Genomic DNA, 17,528 nt, shown 5'->3' on the forward strand with positions numbered 1-17,528 from the left:
ACCGAGTTGGTCCTTGGCAACTACTGTCAGCTCCTTGGCAGCACTCTCCCCAGTGTCATTTACAGCTTTGACATTGTATTTGTACTCTTTACCCTCTACCAGATCTTTGGCACTGTACTGCATGTTCCTGGACCTCATCAACTCCTTGTACTTGTCGTCACCATTGAGAACTCCAAGCACATAGCAGATAATGCGGCTACCACCATCAGTCAGAGGTTTCTTCCAGCTGAGAGTACAAGAGTCCTTGGTAACCAGCAATGTCTTGAAGTCCATTACAGGACCAGGCTCCTCTGTATGAGTAGAAAAGGAATGGTGAGCAGTGGGCAGTGAAATGAAAGGGAATAAAGCAGCGGGAAATGTTCTCATCACACCCACCAGAGGCTCTGACTGAGTCAGGGGTCTCGCAGCACTCTCCAGCGCCAAGCTGATTGACGGCTGACACTCTGAAGTAGTAAGACCGTCCGGCATTCAAGTCTGACACCTTCAAAGACGTCTTGGTACAGTTGTTAGAGACCGTAGACCAGGCCTTCCTCTCAGTGTCACGCTTCTCCACGATATAGTGGGTGACTTCATAGCCACCGTCTAGGAGAGGAGGGTCCCAGTAGATGGAGGCACTGTCCTTTGTGGTCTCTTTCACCACCAGGTTAATTGGTGGCCCGGGAGTGTCTAAAAAAACAAATGAAAAAAGAAAGTGAGGGTCTTTTTCAAATTTTTTTATTAATTTTTTTAATCATTGTGCTTTTACTGCTGATTTAACAATGACACTGAGATCAAGAAGGAGAAACGCTTTCTTACCAAGAACCTTGACAATGATGGTGTACATCTTCATGCCAGCCGCACTCTCCAGGTTAAGAATGTATTTGCCTGCATCGTATCTGTTGACATTCTCCACCACCACAGTGGTGTCACTTTTTGTGGACTTAATGATGATGCCTTGACGGTCCTTGATGTTGCTGTTCATCTTTGCCCAGATGACCTTGGGCGTGGGGTGACCCTTGATTGTGGCATAAAGCTTCATGGTGCTACCAGCTCGCAGCTCCAGGCCCTCCTTCAGCTGAGCACTCAGATCCGCCTCGGGGGGTACTAGGAGATCATCAAATGGTATTCCCACTAACATCATTTCCACTGTTTTAACACACTTTCATTTATGTAATAATAATAATAATAATAATAATAATAATACATTTTATTTGAAGTGCCTTTCAGGTCACTCAAGGTCGCTGTACAAAACTTAAAAAAAACCACAAAACCAAGTAAAATCTATCAAACAAGGTAAAAATAGATCATGTAAATGAAATGGTTGAGATAGTTACAGATGGGTGGAATAGAACAGCCTGAACAGGTAGGTTTTAAGTTTAGTTTTGGACAGTGGGAAGGATTCGGTGGCACGAAGTTCAGGAGGGAGGGAGTCCCAGAGCTTGGTAGCAGAGTGACCGCATCCCATTGTGGCCAGGCCAACACGGAACACGGAGTTGGACGGTGGATGAGGAGGAGCATGAACGGGCAGGACGAGCAATGTGAATGAGGTCAGATATGTCATGTGGAGCAAGGATATGTAGAGCTTTGAAAGTATGCAATGAAGTCATTGTTTAATGAGGAGCCAGCCAGTGCAGGTGTTGAAGGAAGGGGGCGTGATGTGATGGGAGGAGTTGAAGTTTATGAAGGTATTTATTGGGGAGGCCATACAGGAGCGAATTACAGTAGTCAATTGCTGTGAACAAGAATGGCAATGGCGTGAGGGGTGAGAGATGTTACGATGTTAGATGGAAATATGCTGACCGAGTAACGTTATTGACATAATGTTACAATCAGTATTTAGGCCTTGAAAGAGTCACTTAGTTACTTTACTGATTATTTGATATGCAAAGTAGCTGTTACTTTACTGATGACTGATTTCTGAAAGTAACCAAATCAGATTACAAGTGACTTTATTCGTTACATTCGGCAGCTGCAATCAACATGAAAATGACAACCGGTTTTGCCATTACTTTATTGGAAGCTCGACTTCACCCTTATTGATTGAGGGGAAGTGCTTATTGGTCAGCGAGAGCCAGTCTCAGACTATGTGAAAATGTCTTATTATTATTTGTATTTCTTGTTTCTAGTATACGTAGTCTGTATGTTTGTTCCACAGATTATATCTTGTATTCTTTTCCATGTGTTTAATTTCTACTCTGTCCTTTTTTTGACCAAGGACAAGAAACCTCTATTTAAAAATTGCCATTCATTTTTTCTCTTCTCTTCTTTTTTCTTTTTTCTTTTTTTTACTGCACTTAAGAGTCCCCGAGCTCGTGTAGCTGTCACCGAGTTGACTGTCTCTGCGTGACATATAGCTCTTTGAAACAGCATTAATGGCAGTATTCTCGCATGGAACAGACTAGAAGCGACAAAGAGCAGCAGAAGCTAAGCTTAGCCACTCCTTGTGAAGTTTGATTGAAATCAGGACATTTAATCAATCATTCAACAAATCCTTACTAACCAGGAATGCAGTGTCGGAACTATAATCTAACTGCTGGTCTGGAAATTGTAACGTGTTACCGGTATCTCTGGTTCCAATTCTAAAAAACTGCACAGTCCACATGAACTTGTTATGATCCGTTATCACTTCTTCACACATGAATGAAAGAACATTGTATAGAAGAAAGCCTACCTATGATGTCTTTTGCAATGTGCTTGCCGGGCACTTCAACTGGTTCACCGAAGCCAGCCTTGTTGACAGCAGTGATACGACACTGGTACTCAGCCTTGTGTATGAGGTTTTGGATGGTGTAGCTGGTGTCCTGCAAGTTCCTTGGAACATTGCATCTGATCCAATCTGCTGTGTCTGTCCTCCTGCACTCCACAAGGTATCCCAAAATTGGGCTTCCACCATTGTTGGCCGGAACATTCCAGCTGAGGCTTAGGGTGCTGTAGGTGGTGTCATTCACACACGGGTTCAGCACAGGGCCAGGAGGAGCTGTAGAAGTGCATTTTGTTCCACTTGTTAGAAACAGGTACCAATAAACAAAATCAACTTTAAGAAGTCATGAAACTCACTGATGGGATTTTGTGCTGTGGTGGCATCTGAGGGCTCACTGGGTTTTCCAAGACCTGCCACATTAACAGCAATGACTCTGAATTCATATTCGACTCCCTCGCTAAGGCATGTGACATCAAAGGTCCTTTGCATTAAGGGCTTCCTGTTTGTCTTGTTCCAGTTAATCTCCTTGGTTTCCTTCTTCTCGAGCATGTAACCCAGAATGGCGGACTTCCCATCATCAGTGGGCTCCTTCCAGCTCACTGTCATAGCATCCTTGGTGACATTGGTTATCAGTGGGGCCTCGCAGGGGCCTGGGACAGCTGGTAAATACATCGTCACTTTTAGTTGAGACATTTAAATTATATTCATGTGAATAAAGGGAATATCTTCAAAATAAAAGACCAATATCGACATAACTATGCTGCCAGTACTTGCAGCAAGTAAAGGCCACACTCACTGAATGGGTTCTTGGCAATGACGGGGGCAGTGATGAGACTGTCTCCAACTCCCCATGTGTTCTCAGCACGGATTCGGAACTGGTATTCATGACCCTCGATCAGCTTCTCCACGTTTAGTTCAAGATTTTCACCCTTGATCCTTGAGGAGACCTGAGCCCAGTTGGCCCGGCTGGTCTCACGCTTGTCCAAGATATAGTTAGTAACAGGGGCTCCACCATCCTTCAGTGGTGGCTCCCAGGATAACTTCATTCTGTTGGCAAACACTTCAATGTATTTGGAACTGGCAGGTGGACCAGGCACATCTGCACAAAGACACAAATTCCAAATACATCATTGGTCTTCACTAATCAAAGCAAACACACAAATTGGATAGGGCCCAAAAGTATTCACCCAAAATGGTAACATGAATGTCAGCGGTCTTGGAGCCACTGGCATTCTCTGCAAGAATGGTGTAGACTCCAGTGTGCTCCTTGGTGGCTGACATCATCTCCAGTTTGAACTGATGTCTCTGTTGCGTGATGACCTGCCCTTCACTTGACCTCAGACAATCATCACCTCTCTTCCACGTGACTTTCGGCATTGGTTTACCAAATACCTCGGCCTCCAGGAGAACTGAGGTTCCGGCCTTCACCTTCAAACCCTTCTGCATCCTGGCATTAAGTTCTACCCTTGGGGGCACTGTAGTAAATGACAGGACCCGAGTTTATCACCCAACTTCAAGTTAGTTGGACATTTTTAAAAGGAAAAAAAAGTGTGTCCCTCTCACCATTCTCAGCACAGACCAGTATTGGGTCTGTGGGCTCTGAGGGTTTGCTAATGTTGACAGCTGTTTTGGCAATTACTCTGAACTGGTACTGCAGGTCCCGCTCCAGGCCAGTCACAGTGTACTCCTCCCTTGGGACGTTCTGGCAAACGGTGTTACAACGCACCCATATGTCTCCAGGCACCCGCATGGCCTCTACGTAGTAGCCGATGATCTTGTTGCCACCATCATTCTTCGGCCGGCCCCAAGCAAGAGTTACGGAGTTCTTGGTCATATCCAGGACTTCTGGTTTCCCAGGGGCATCTGAGACACAATGACGTAGATGAGAAAGTGGAACAGAGGTGAATTTGTTAAATACTTGATTGCACAGGTGTTGATCAGGAACCCACCAATGGGTGTTCTGGCAGTTACAAAATCAGTCTTCTTGCTTGGCTTGCCCTGACCAGCACGATTGATGGCTGACACCCTAAAGGTGTACTCCAGGCCCTCAATCAGGCCAGCACACGGGTACTCGGTGGTGCGTACAACAGTGTCGTTGGCCTTCACCCAGAGGAGGCTGTTTCTTTCTTTGCGCTCAATGTAGTAACCTGTGACGGGGCTGCCGCCATCACTCTCTGGCTTGTACCAGGCCACAAACATGCAGTCCTTGTTAGTCTTGTTGATGTGACAGTTAAGAGGTTCACTGGGGACATCTGTTGAAGAAAACAATCCAACATTATTTCTGTCAAATGAACGGCTTTGACATTCAATGGCCATGTGCTGAGTTTCACCAGCTGTACTCATTGCCCCCTTGAAAGTAGAGTAGCTTATAGCTAACAGACCATCATCAATCAATCATCAATTCATGGGAAAATTACTTATTTTCCTGAAGAAATGAAACCTACCAAAGGGGAACTTGGCAATCATCCTATCAGACTGGATGGGGTCCGACACCCCGTAGCGGTTCTCAGCGCGGATGCGGAACACATACTCCTTCCCGGGAATGAGTTTGCCCAGCCTGCAGCTTGTCTTCTGGCCGGAGGAGACGGCGCTCACCCAGTCACCTCTACTGACATCGCATTTCTCCACTAGGTAATTAGTGATTTTGCTGCCTCCGTCCTCCAGTGGTTGGCTCCAGGACAGAGAGCAGGCATCTGAGTCAATGTCACTGATCTCCACGGGACCCCCTGGAGGTCCAGGAATATCTGCAATACGCACGGATCAACACTGTCAACTAGCCATGCAATACGTGATTTACTGCTTCCCCAGAATAGAGAAAACATGGACACTGACCTCTGATGATAATCCTGAGAGCCTGGACCACCTTTGCAGAGGTGTTTTCGGCCACAAGGCTGTACTCTCCACTGTCTGTCCTTGAGACATCCTTTATGATCAAGACACACACATTTCCAGAATGGTGCACAGCCAGACGGCTTGAAGAGACCAGTGGTACATCGCCAGACATCCACTTGCAGGTTGGAGGAGGTTTTCCAGAAATGACAGCCTCAACCCTGAGTTTGGCTCCAGCTCTTTCACTGACCATGTCTGACATTATGATCTTTGGCTCCACTGGGGGGGAGCAGAAAGGGGAGTCAATAAATATGAATACTTTTCATGGGAGGTGGAAACACCTTCTTTGAGCCCATTTTCAATCTTTGATCATATCGATCTGATGTAGGAACTTACACATCTGTTCCTTGATCTCAATTGGCTCCCTGGTCTCTGTGAACAAGCTCAAACCCATGATGTTCTTGGCAGCCACTCTGAACTTGTACCTCTTGCCCTCTTTCAGGCCACTGATGCTAATACTCAATCCCTTCACAGTGGTATAGGCGTTCCAAACCTCCTTTTCAGGCTGCCCAGCCACCTCCTTCATACGTGGAGGTGGTGGAATCGGTGGGGCAGCTTTCCCTTCTTCTGGGATCTGCATTTGAGATACACAGTGTGAATTCCTGACGACACAACTTGGCAGGCAACACTTTTGATCACAAATAAATTTTGCAAGATCTGAACACCACTTTAAAAAAAATCATTGGCAGTGTCAACAGAAAACAAAAATGTATCAAAATTACAAACCTCCACTGGAGCTGAGGGTTGAGGTGGAGGTTTGACTTCAATGTACTCAATCACGTAACCGTCAATCTTGGCCCCGCCATCCCTTGCAGGCTTCACCCAGCCAATTGTGGCACTATTTTTTGTGATCTCTAGAATTTCAATTTTCTCACAAGGATCGGGTTTGCCTGGACAAAAAAAATAGGTGCTCTATTATGACCGTGAAAATGGGATAGGAAAGTAAACATCGGCAGTGTCTCAGGGCTCATTTGTCATTGTCAGACCAAGTAGTCATACTCACTGACAGGATCAGAGGCTAGATAGGACGTGGGTGACACCCGGGGAACTCCTGAGCCATATTCATTGACAGCAGTCACTCTGAAGTAGTACTCTGTGCCTGGCACGAGACCGCTGACCTTGAAGGGAATCTTGCCTTTCTCAACTTCGGCCTTGACTGTTGCCCACGTCTTGCGATCAATTGCCCGCTTTTCAACGATATAATGAGTAATTTCACTGCCACCATCAACCTCTGGAGGATTCCAAGACAGCATTGCTGACGTCTGTCTAATTCCAGAGGCCTCCAGATTCATCACAGGTCCTGGGGTGTCTGTTTAGTGGGGGGGTGCAGGTGCAAGTTTGTTTTTAAGTCTAGTAAAACAAGCACAGAGTTGCGACGGCAGAAGGCATGACATACCGAGGACCTTAACGTTGACAAACACGGCCTTTTCTCCAGCAGGACTCTGCACAGTCAAACAGTATTTGCCAGAGTCATCACGTGTGCTATCAGGAATGACCAAGAAGGTCATGGTGTCGATGAGGTCGACATGACCCTTCCTGACAACATTATCGATGCCCATCCTCCTCCAAATTACTTTGGGAGGTGGTCTACCTCTGATGGTAGCACACAGTCTGATGGGACAACCAGCTCTGACTGTTAGTCCCTGTTTTAAGTTGGCATCCAAGTCGATCTCTGGCGCCTCTGTTAAAACCAAGGTATGTATTCATAGAAATGTCCATTGATACCATACAGAATACAGCGTACAGTCAACTTAGTGTAGCGGGTAACCAAATCAATTCTCACCAAGTATCTCCTTGGGATTCACAGCTGCCGCCAGGTCACAGGGCAGGCTCAAACCCACCTGATTCTGAGCTGACACTCTAAAGTCATACAGAAGTTTCTCATCCAGACTTGTGACCATGAACTCACAGAAGACAAGCTGAGCAGCCACATTGCAACGTTTCCAGCTGTCATCGCCTTTCTTGCCACTTCCCTTCACCCTCATCTCAACAACATAGCCGATGATGGGTGCTCCACCATCAGACACAGGCTTGGTCCAGCCTAGAGTTACAGTGGACTTGGTGCTGTCCAGGACCTTCATGTTGGTGGGAGGTGCAGGAGGCTCTGTAAGAAAACACGCAAAGGCGAAGTTGTGCAAAACCAATACTAAGAGGCGGCCAACAGAAAACTAGCGGCGGCATACCAATTGCGTCCTTAGCTGTAACAGCCCACGAGGGTTTGCTTGCACTGCCGACGCCGATTTCATTGACAGCTTTCACTCTGTATTGGTATTCGTGCAGGGGCAGCAATCCTGTTACGGTGAAGCGAGTTGTTGGCATGGCCTCCTTGTTAACGGTGGACCACCTTACAGCATGCTCCTCCTTCTTTTCCAACAGGTAACCGGTGACTGGCTTTCCACCATCTGTGTCAGGCTCTGACCACTGCACTGTCATCTCCTCCTTAGAAATGTTGGTGACTTCTGGTGCTTCGGGCGCACCCGGGACACTAAACATTGTGCCAGCGACAATGGCCTCACTTTCCACTGCGGGGCCAGGACCCATTTTATTCTCTGCACGAACTCTGAAGATATATTCATTTCCCTCAATGAGACGAGTCACGTTGGCCTTGTTGGTGATGACGGCATTTGAGTGGACGGACCAGACACCCCTCTTGGTGTCACATTTCTCAATGATGTAGTTGTAGATCTCACAGCCTCCATCATCCTCTGGGATGTTCCACGCCAAATGGCACCTGTCGATGGTAACGCCTGACACCTTGAGATCCCTAACCGGGCCGGGTCTGTCCAATACATTGACCTTGGCATGTGCGGAGCATGTTCCTGCACTGTTGATGGCACTGACAACATATTTGCCACTGTCCGTACGCCGAGCGCAAGTCAGAAGCAACTTTGAGAAGTCGGAACCGGTTTCGATCTGAAGCCTGGGACCCTTTTTGATCTCTTCAGTGCAATCATCCTTGGTCCATTTGACATCAGGCTGGGGTCTTCCCTTGACCATAGCCTCGATGGGAATTGAGTCCCCGGCCTTCACCACAAGGGTTCCATCCAGTTTGATCTTGATCTCTGGTTCTACAAGCTGTTCCTTGACTAGGACTTCAGCTGTGGTTACCCATTTGCTTTCACCGCCGTCATTTTTCGTCTGAACTCTGAACTGGTAGACCTGGTTTTCAATGCACCTGTCAGCCATGAAGTAAGTCTCTTTTATTGCACCCTTATGAAGTCTTTCCCATTCTTCGGCCCCCTTTGGCTTCTTCTCCACGTGGTAACCCAGGTTTCGACTGCCTCCATCGTAGTCAGGCTTCTTCCATTTGAGGAAGCAGAAGGTCTTGCCAATCTCAGATATATGGAAGTCGATTGGTTCACCAGGTTTCTCGATGGGGTCAACTGCCAGCACAGCTGTCTTGGTCTCTGTGGGCGGTCCAACACCAATCTTGTTTTCAGCGCTAACACGGAAAAAGTATTCGCAACCCTCTGACAGAGGAGCCTTCATCAGGCGCTTTGTGCAGTCACTGGAAACTAAAGTCCATCCCCTCTGGCTTGGTTGACGGCACTCAATAATGTACTGGGTGATCTCTGTGCCTCCATTGTCCTCTGGGTTCTCCCAGGACACCATGCAAGAGTTTTTGGTCACGTAAGCCACCTTTATATTCTGGCAAGCTCCTGGTGTGTCCAGTACATTAACAATAATAGTGGCTTGTGCCTGTCCACTGCTGTTCTTGGCGACAATGGAGTATTTGCCATAGTCCGACCTGACAGCATCATTGATGACCAATTCACACAGAGGATAGTGGTTGTTCAGCACAGTTCGCTTGTCTCGGGACAATGCTCTGGCATCCTTGGTCCATGTGATCTCTGGGTCAGGTCTGCCCTTAACTCTGGTGATCAAACTGATGATCTGACCGGCCCTTACTGTCAGAGAGTCTCGGCACGATACATCAACAACAACCTCTGGAGGAACGAGAATGTCCTTTGCCAAGATGGTCTCGCTTAGCTCCCGGGGTTCACTCTCTCCGACCTTGTTTGCGGCTCTGATACGGACCCTGTATTCCATACTTTCAATGAGACCTTGTACTCTGTAGGCACATATTTTGATCAGTTCCTTGTTGATCCTGTCCCACTGAGCGGATCCTGACTTTTGAATCTCTACAACATAGCCCAGGATAGGACTGCCACCATCTCTTGTCGGTTTGGTCCAGCAGATATCCGCATGAGACTTGCTCCAGTCCTTTAGTTTAGGATTTCCAGGAGGTCCCGGCTTGGTGATGGGCCGAGTGGCCTTGATGGGATCAGAGGTGAGGGATGGCTCGCTGACACCAGCAATGTTCTCAGCAAACACTCTGAACTCATAGCTGTTCCCTTCAAGGAGACCCGAAACTCTGTATCTGAGATCCAGCACAGGAGTTTTGTTGACACGGATCCACTTGCCTGTCATCTCTCGGCGTTCAATCACATAGCCACTGATAGGACTGCCTCCATCATGGTCAGGCAGCGACCATTGCACTGTCACAGCATTTTCTGTGATATCAGAGCACACTGGGAGGGCTGGGGGACCGGGAGGGCTGAACATGTGCTTGGCAATGGTTGGAGGACTCTCAAGCCCGGCACCAATTCCGACCTTGTTCTCGGCGCGGATACGAACAATGTACTCACGACCCTTCTCCAGGCGTGACACCTTGGCTTTGGTGCTGATACCGCTGGAGCTTACGACTGACCACGGCTCCCACGACTTCTTCACGTCTTTCTTTTCAACCACATAGTTAGTGATGGGTGTACCGCCGTCATCCTTAGGTGGCCTCCATTGTATCATCATATGATCAGGGGTTACTTCTAAGATGTTGATGGGTCCAATGGGTGCACCTGGAAGATCGAGCACAGTGACGTGCAGCGCGACAGTCTTGCTGCCTGCAGGGTTGGACACAGTGAGGATGTACTCCCCAGTGTCTTCTCTCTTGCACTCTGGTATGGTGAGAGTGGTGGTGGTCCCAGTGGATTCGATGTTATAGTGACCTTCTGATGCGATTTCCTTGCCATCTGTCATCCACTTGGCAGTGGGGACGGGGATCCCTTTCATCTTGGCAGGCAGTACAATAGCGCTGCCTGCCTTAACAGTAATACCCTCAATAAGCTTCACATCGACTTCAATAGTGGGTGGTACTGAAAGACAAAAAAGGACTTGTGTAAGGCATGTCAATGAAACACTCATGTAGATGTAGTCCAAACCTATGACGTCTTACATGTCTTTTCCTGACAGGTGACAGGAACGCTGGTGTCAGGACGACTCACGCCGATAGCGTTCTGAGCCATTGCCCGGAAGCGGTAGGTCTTGCCTTCACCCAGACCGGTGACATGCGCCTGGTTATTGCTGACAGTCTTGTAGGGAACCCAGTCTACCTGATTCTCCTCCTGGTACTCGATGATGAAGCCTGTGATTTCACTTCCGCCGGTGCGATCAGGCCACTCCCACTCTAACCACACCTCTGTCTTGTCTGCATCAGTGTGGTGTAGGTTCTTTGGGGGGCCAGGTGGATCTAAATAGTAAGGACAGATGTTTAGTCTGTTGCTCTTGATGTTAGGAATCATATGCATGATACGGTGGTGCCTTGACTTTTAATTATGGGTGCCACTTGAGTGAAGTGGGGAAAAAAAATTGGAACAGTCAAAGAACTGTAACGCCCTTGCTTTGTGGCAAGCAGAGCCACAGTCTCTGATGCACTTCCAGCCGTTTATTGAATGAGACAAACAGCCAAACACACAAACCCAGACGCCCACACACAGACTATCTGGCCAACCGGCCCCGGCGCCTGACATCACTCACTAGACCGTGCCCCATACAACCACACATCCAACACATGAATTCTAAAGTATTCACAGTAGTTATACTTTATAAAACTTGTTTATTCCTTGACATTCTATTCTATTCCCTTAGTATTTTCCCACAATGTTGTGCTATTCTTGATTCAAAACGCGGCAAAAATAATATATTTTTAAGGGGTGGTGGAACCAATTAATGGCATTTCAACTACATTCATAGGGGGAAATGATTTGGGCCATCAGTAAATTGAGTTAGGAGCAAACCAAACTCAGAATTCAACGTAGCAGTGTACAGAGAAAACACACAGCATGGCACTCACAGAGAGGATCAACAGCTTTGATGGGAGTCTTTGTGATAACATAATCACTCCTGCCAAATTGGTTTTCTGCTGCCACTCTGAACAGGTACTGGATTCCTTCCATCAGATACATGGCCATCAAAGTCCGCTTCTTATTGGCTGCAGAGACCGGCACCCACTGCTCAGCAGCAACATCTTTCTTCTCCACAACATAATGGGAGATAACCGCACCACCGTTGTCCTCCGGAGCTTTCCACGTCAGGTAGGCAGACTCGCTGGTCACCTCAGAGACCACCAAGTCTCTCGGAGGCGTTGGTTTGTCTGAAAAGGGGAAGACAAAAAAGGAATTCAAGTTGAGCTAAAGAAATTTTCAAACTTAGGGTAGAAAAAGAAATTTGAAAACAGCATCTCAATCACAAATATTGATCTTCTTGACTCACTCAGAACCAGAACAGCAACTGTGGCCGTTTTCTTTCCGGCAGTATTTTCCACCGTGAGAGTGTAGTTGCCAGAGTCGGGGCGGACGCACTTGGGAATGAAGATTTTGCTGCCAGAGGATGTGACAGCAACAGTGATATGAGCTGGCATTTCGCCATCGTCTTTCTTCCAGCTGACGGTGGGTGTGGGCACGCCCTTGATCGTGGCACTCAAGGTGATGTCGGTGCCCAGCATGGCTAGATGGTCGCGCGCCATGTTGGCATCCAGCAGCAACTCTGGTGCCTCTGCAGAGGGAAGCAGAAATGAACTGAATTATCAGCTTATTGGCTTTCAGCATAAGTGGGCTACAAAGTAGACAGACAGACAGACAGACAAAATATAGATAGTCATACCGAGTCTGTCATGGACCTTGATGGTCTGTTTGACATATGCTGGGTCAGATTTGCCTGCGGCGTTAACAGTGTAGATCCTGAAGGCGTACTCTTGGCCGTCACTCAGGCCTGTCACTACATAATGCAGGTCAGGGCACTGCTCTGGACGCTCATTCGCCTGAATCCAGTCTATTGCACCCGGCTTCTGGTACTCTACGAGATAGCCGAATATCCGTCCTTTTCCGTCATGGCGGGGCATCTGCCACTTAAGACTCACAGAGTCTTTTGTCTTGTCGTAGGCCTCGGGGGTCACTGGAGGACTAGGCCGCACTGAAGAGAATGGAGCACACGTATGATTTGATGAGATGCGACTGCAGTACGACCAGCTCTGTTTGCTTTAGTCACACTAACCAATGGGATCTTTGGCAAGAATGGGCTTTGAGGGTTCACTCGGATCTCCGGTTCCCAGCTCATTTTCAGCCGTCACACGGAACTCGTATTCACAACCCTCCACCAGGTCCTGGACTCTATACTGAGTAGCAGGGTACAAGCGTTCTCTTGTTGCCCTTGACCACCTATTTGCAGTGGGCTCCTTCTTCTCCAGTATGTAGTTGGTGATGGGCTTTCCTCCATCACGAGGCCGGTTCCAGAGCACCAGTGCATTGGTAGCGTACACCTCCCTGACAGTTGGCATCTCAGGGGCCTCTGGAACTCCTGCAGACCAAAATGTAGTGATATATTTGTCATTTGAAACTTCATTTTAGCCAGTGGCTACAAAGTTGACTGTCTAATGCCAGTCATATAGTAAAGCTGGAATATTCGGTGAGACTGGTTTCAGTCTGTTTGAAATGTGAAATGCCTCCGAAATAAAAGTTGCATCAAGGGATTTTGTAGTGAGCTTTGGGAAGTCTTGGCCTGTGTGAAGAACTCACTGAAGAGGTCTTTGGCTCTCATCTCTTCAGAGTCCAGCGGGTCGCTGATACCGTACATGTTCTCAGCAGAAATCCTCATGATGTAGTCCCTGCCCTCTGTCAGTTTGGGGATCTGAAATGATCAAAAAACACTTGAGTGTTGCATCTACATCCTCAAAAAATATTTGAAGACTAATTCATGTGCGCCAACCTTGCATGTGGTCTTAGTGTTTGCTGAAGTGACAGTGTTCCACATTTCTCTGTTTGTGTCCCTTTTCTCAATGATGTAGTTGGAAATTTCAACGCCACCGCTGTCCAAAGGAAGTTTCCAAGAGATCACCATGTATTCACGGTGCACCTCCTCAAAGACAACCGGACCCACAGGAGGAGATGGACGATCTGCGTAGACAATGGTCACGACAATCACTTTACTCAACCACTAATCTCAAACGAGATGAATGGTTTTTTTATTTTTTTTTAGTTGCCTCCACACACACTTGACATCGTATTGCCCCAAACATGATACCTTGGCCTTTGGCAAATGGCTACTGTCAAATGGCGGTTGTAAATATGAAGGCGAAGTTCGTACCGACAACTGTGACGTTGCAGACTCCCTTCCTGGAGCCGGTGCTGTTCTCCACCACCACCACGTATCGGCCGCTGTGGTGGCGCTGTGCCTTCATCACACCCAGCGACATTATGGTCAGCGTATTCTTGAACATGACGTGCTTGTCGGCCTTCAGCTCCTCGTCATCGCGGTACCACACGATGGACGGAGAAGGCTTGCCGGTGTAGCGACCCTGCAGTAGAAAGCTCTCGCCGACCCGCACGATGAGCTTGTCACGGAAGTCCAGCTCGATAGTCGGTGGCTCTGGACCAGGTAAGGCAAAGTTAGTCAGTTGAGTTTTTCAAATGGCCTACCGGGAGGGGTTAATGACATGAAGCTTACCGAGTTCATCCTTGCAGGTGACCGGTTTGGAGCAGAATGACGGTTTACCCGGCCCAACCTCGTTGACAGCACTAACCCGGAACTCGTAGGTGTCGCCCTCCTTCAGTCCGTCAAAAGTGTACTTCCTCTCCATCAGCCTTTCCTTGGTCAATCGAGTGAACTTGTCTTTGCCAATCAAACGCGCCTCCAAGATGTACATAACGATCTCAGAGCCACCGTCAAACTTGGGCGCTTTCCACGTAACGTTGATCAAATCTTTTGTGACCTTGGTCACCTCGAGATCCTCGGGACGGTCAGGTACACCTGAATGAGACACGCCAAGTGTTTTGTTTTATGATTCTTAGGAGGACTTGATTTGATTGCATTTGAATGAGAGTAGTTCCTTTCATTCAAACTTGCTGTTGACTTACTCAACGGTTCCTTGACGATGAGCTCGGCTGCTGTCTCCATGAAGGGTCCGATGCCAATGGCATTCTCAGCGGCAACTCTGAAGAAATAAGCCTTGCCTGAGGTGAGGCCAGTAGCCACGGCATTCTGTCTGCTGGCGGTGAATGAGAGCGACGTCCAGGCCCTTCGCTCTGCCTCGCGCTTCTCAATCACGTAGTTGCTAATGGGAGAACCGCCATCGCTGTCTGGGTAGTACCAGCTGATCTTGCAGGAATCGTTGCTCAAGTTCTCTGCAATCATGGGGATGCCAACAGGGCCCGGAACATCTGTTGGGAAAGAATGCCAAGGACTTGAAATGAAGCTGAATTAAGTCCAGCCCAAAGTGTGCTGACAGTTCCTAAGATCTAGAACATGTCATTTGATGGTGCGGAATGTCTTACCCAACACTTCCACGGTGATATTCTTCTTCTTCTCCCCTGCAGCATTCTTTGCAGTCAGCGTGTAAATGCCGAGATGCCTTCTTGTACATGCTTTGATGACCAAAGATGAGCTGATGGCTGTTGTCTCCACCTTGGCCTCTGGGGGTAATGCCATTCCATCCCTGTTCCAGGTGACTTCTGGCGATGGCTGTCCTGACACGTAACAGATGATCCGGATCACCCCACCGGCGTGGACCACTATCCTTTCCTTCACCAAGGCATCCAAATCAACCTCAGGGGCAACTGAAGAGAAAAGTTCCATGAAAATACAAAAGGATTGTTGGACCACAGTGCTTCTGCTCTTTACAATCTACTTACCGTTTCTGTCGTTGAGCTCCAGCATCTCAGGCACTTCACCTGGTTCACTGACACCGGCAAGGTTGAAGGCCATGACCCTGAACCTGTACTGACTGCCACTCTTCAGACCAGCAATCACAAAGCGGGTGCCACGGATTTCAGTATCCTTGGCCTGGAACACACAAAAAATGTCACCGCTGCCCATTGGAGCAGGAAGAAACCATGCATCATGATGTGTTTTGAAAATCTCATCTCTTCTTATAGTTTGGAGGAGCTGCTAAACATTAATTGGTAAGAGTCTAATTCAATTTTTTTGGACCAGGTTTTTTTTTTTGTCACCTTGACCCAAGCCTCTGTGCCCTCCTGCTTGTACTCCACCCAGTAGCCGATAATTTTGGAGCCTCCGTCCTTCAGCGGGGGGATCCATTCCAGATCCACGGTGGACCTTGTCCAATCTGATACCTTTGGTGTTGGAGGAGAGGGTGGGGCTAGGGAAAAGAGAGAGCATTGTTCTTTGAAAGACAATTCTACTGGTTTTGGTTTATTTGACTGCTGATTTGTCTGTGAGCGCTTACAGATGGGGTCTCTGGCAAAAATGGGATCAGTCGGGACACTGGGGAGTCCAGGACCTGCAGCGTTGATGGCTGTAACTCTGAAGATGTACTCGGAACCTTCAATGAGTCCGCTCACTCTAAACGATTCACTCAGGCCCATGGGGCGGATCGGGTCACGGGTGACACGTGCCCAGCGTTTCCCAGTGGTCTCCTTGCGCTCCAGCCAGTAACCAGTGATTGGTGTGCCACCGTCGTCCTCGGGCTCCTCCCAAGTCACAGTCATGGAGTCCAGGGTGATGCTGGACACGGTCGGCTTCTCGCATTGGCCAGGCACAGCTGCAGAACACAAGGACATTTTTTCATGTGGTCGCAGCAGTTTGGAACTGTACCCCATGTGAGAATAAATGGACTTACTGTAGAGGTTTCTGGCCACCTCTGGATCACTGTCTAGCGGTTCACCGACTCCGTACTTGTTCTGGGCCATGATGCGGAAAACATACTCGTGGCCCTCCATCAGGTTTTCCACTGTCCAGATGCGTTCTTTGGGCTCACTGGTGACGGGGACCCAGGTATTTCTGTTCGCCACACGCCTCCAGATGACATAATTGGTGAGTTTGGAGCCCCCGTCATCCTTGGGCGGCAACCAGGAGAGAGTGATCCTCTCTGCCCCGATCTCCTCAAATTTAATGGGAGCAGAGGGAGGACCGGGACGACCTGGAGGAAAAACGGCATTCCATAAGGCTGCGGCAGGCCAACATTTGACGACAAAGTTTAACAACTGGGCAACGAATGGTGGTCAGGATTGCCCCAAAGTAATAAAACACTCCCCAGCTTTTCCATCCCAAATCACAAGCAGACTGAAGGTGCTGCCTTTGAGCTTACCAAGCACGTTGAGCCTCATCTCCTTGGACGCTTTGCCAAGGCTGTTGGAAGCCACAAGCGTGTAAAGGCCAGTGTCGGGACGCTTGCCCTGCTGTATCAATAGCGTGCAGCTGTCGTCAGACACCATCTTGTTGATATGCTCGTCGTAGCAGACCTCCGCCTTATTGTCGGATTTGTGGGGTGGGGCCTTGTACCAAGTGAGCGTAGGGAATGGGCAGCCACGTATCCTGGCCACAATACTGATGTCACTGCCTTGCTCAGCCTCCATGAACTCTTTCAGCTCAATGGTTGGAGTGCCTGGAGGTGCGGTGCAATGTCACAGAATAGGAACAGCCAAATGTCAATGTCACTTCATGAAAATGAATTTTTCCACATGTTCTTGTTGTTCTTACAGGTCTGGTCTTGAATGAGAATGGGCCCAGCAGTAGAAGATGGTCGGCTGGGTCCCGCCTGGTTGTAAGCAACCACTCTGAACTCGTACTCATCACCCTCTGTCAGGTCCTCCACCTTAAAGCTTGTGATATCAATGTCTCTTCTGTTACACCTGCAGCCAGTAGTCAAACTTTAAATTTGGGCCGACTC

The 17,528-nt window shown here is 48.3% G+C and overlaps 1 protein-coding gene across 1 annotated transcript in view; it reads right to left on the reverse strand.

The window, feature by feature from the left end:
* ttn.1 (titin, tandem duplicate 1) overlaps positions 1-17,528 on the reverse strand; it is a 147,736-nt gene that overhangs the window by 47,152 nt on the left and 83,056 nt on the right. Inside the window, exons 129-162 of the mRNA XM_086091313.1 lie at positions 17,339-17,490; positions 16,947-17,243; positions 16,479-16,778; positions 16,086-16,400; positions 15,850-15,998; positions 15,532-15,682; positions 15,175-15,456; positions 14,758-15,060; positions 14,348-14,650; positions 13,988-14,269; positions 13,610-13,797; positions 13,420-13,531; positions 12,899-13,201; positions 12,509-12,817; positions 12,119-12,400; positions 11,700-11,999; positions 10,803-11,096; positions 7,753-10,722; positions 7,353-7,673; positions 6,966-7,250; positions 6,573-6,878; positions 6,296-6,459; positions 5,906-6,143; positions 5,513-5,788; positions 5,125-5,424; positions 4,630-4,932; positions 4,244-4,543; positions 3,868-4,155; positions 3,477-3,779; positions 3,037-3,339; positions 2,651-2,956; positions 796-1,083; positions 376-666; positions 3-290 (exon numbers count right to left, since the gene is read on the reverse strand). Coding sequence (XP_085947439.1) covers positions 3-290; positions 376-666; positions 796-1,083; positions 2,651-2,956; positions 3,037-3,339; positions 3,477-3,779; positions 3,868-4,155; positions 4,244-4,543; positions 4,630-4,932; positions 5,125-5,424; positions 5,513-5,788; positions 5,906-6,143; positions 6,296-6,459; positions 6,573-6,878; positions 6,966-7,250; positions 7,353-7,673; positions 7,753-10,722; positions 10,803-11,096; positions 11,700-11,999; positions 12,119-12,400; positions 12,509-12,817; positions 12,899-13,201; positions 13,420-13,531; positions 13,610-13,797; positions 13,988-14,269; positions 14,348-14,650; positions 14,758-15,060; positions 15,175-15,456; positions 15,532-15,682; positions 15,850-15,998; positions 16,086-16,400; positions 16,479-16,778; positions 16,947-17,243; positions 17,339-17,490 — 11,852 coding nt within the window. The remainder of the gene's footprint in view (positions 1-2; positions 291-375; positions 667-795; positions 1,084-2,650; positions 2,957-3,036; positions 3,340-3,476; positions 3,780-3,867; positions 4,156-4,243; positions 4,544-4,629; positions 4,933-5,124; positions 5,425-5,512; positions 5,789-5,905; positions 6,144-6,295; positions 6,460-6,572; positions 6,879-6,965; positions 7,251-7,352; positions 7,674-7,752; positions 10,723-10,802; positions 11,097-11,699; positions 12,000-12,118; positions 12,401-12,508; positions 12,818-12,898; positions 13,202-13,419; positions 13,532-13,609; positions 13,798-13,987; positions 14,270-14,347; positions 14,651-14,757; positions 15,061-15,174; positions 15,457-15,531; positions 15,683-15,849; positions 15,999-16,085; positions 16,401-16,478; positions 16,779-16,946; positions 17,244-17,338; positions 17,491-17,528) is intronic.

The sequence above is a fragment of the Leptonotus elevatus genome, chromosome 12 (genome assembly GCF_054856555.1).
Source record: "Leptonotus elevatus isolate MCC_2025b chromosome 12, RoL_Lele_1.0, whole genome shotgun sequence".
Taxonomy (NCBI): domain Eukaryota; kingdom Metazoa; phylum Chordata; class Actinopteri; order Syngnathiformes; family Syngnathidae; genus Leptonotus; species Leptonotus elevatus.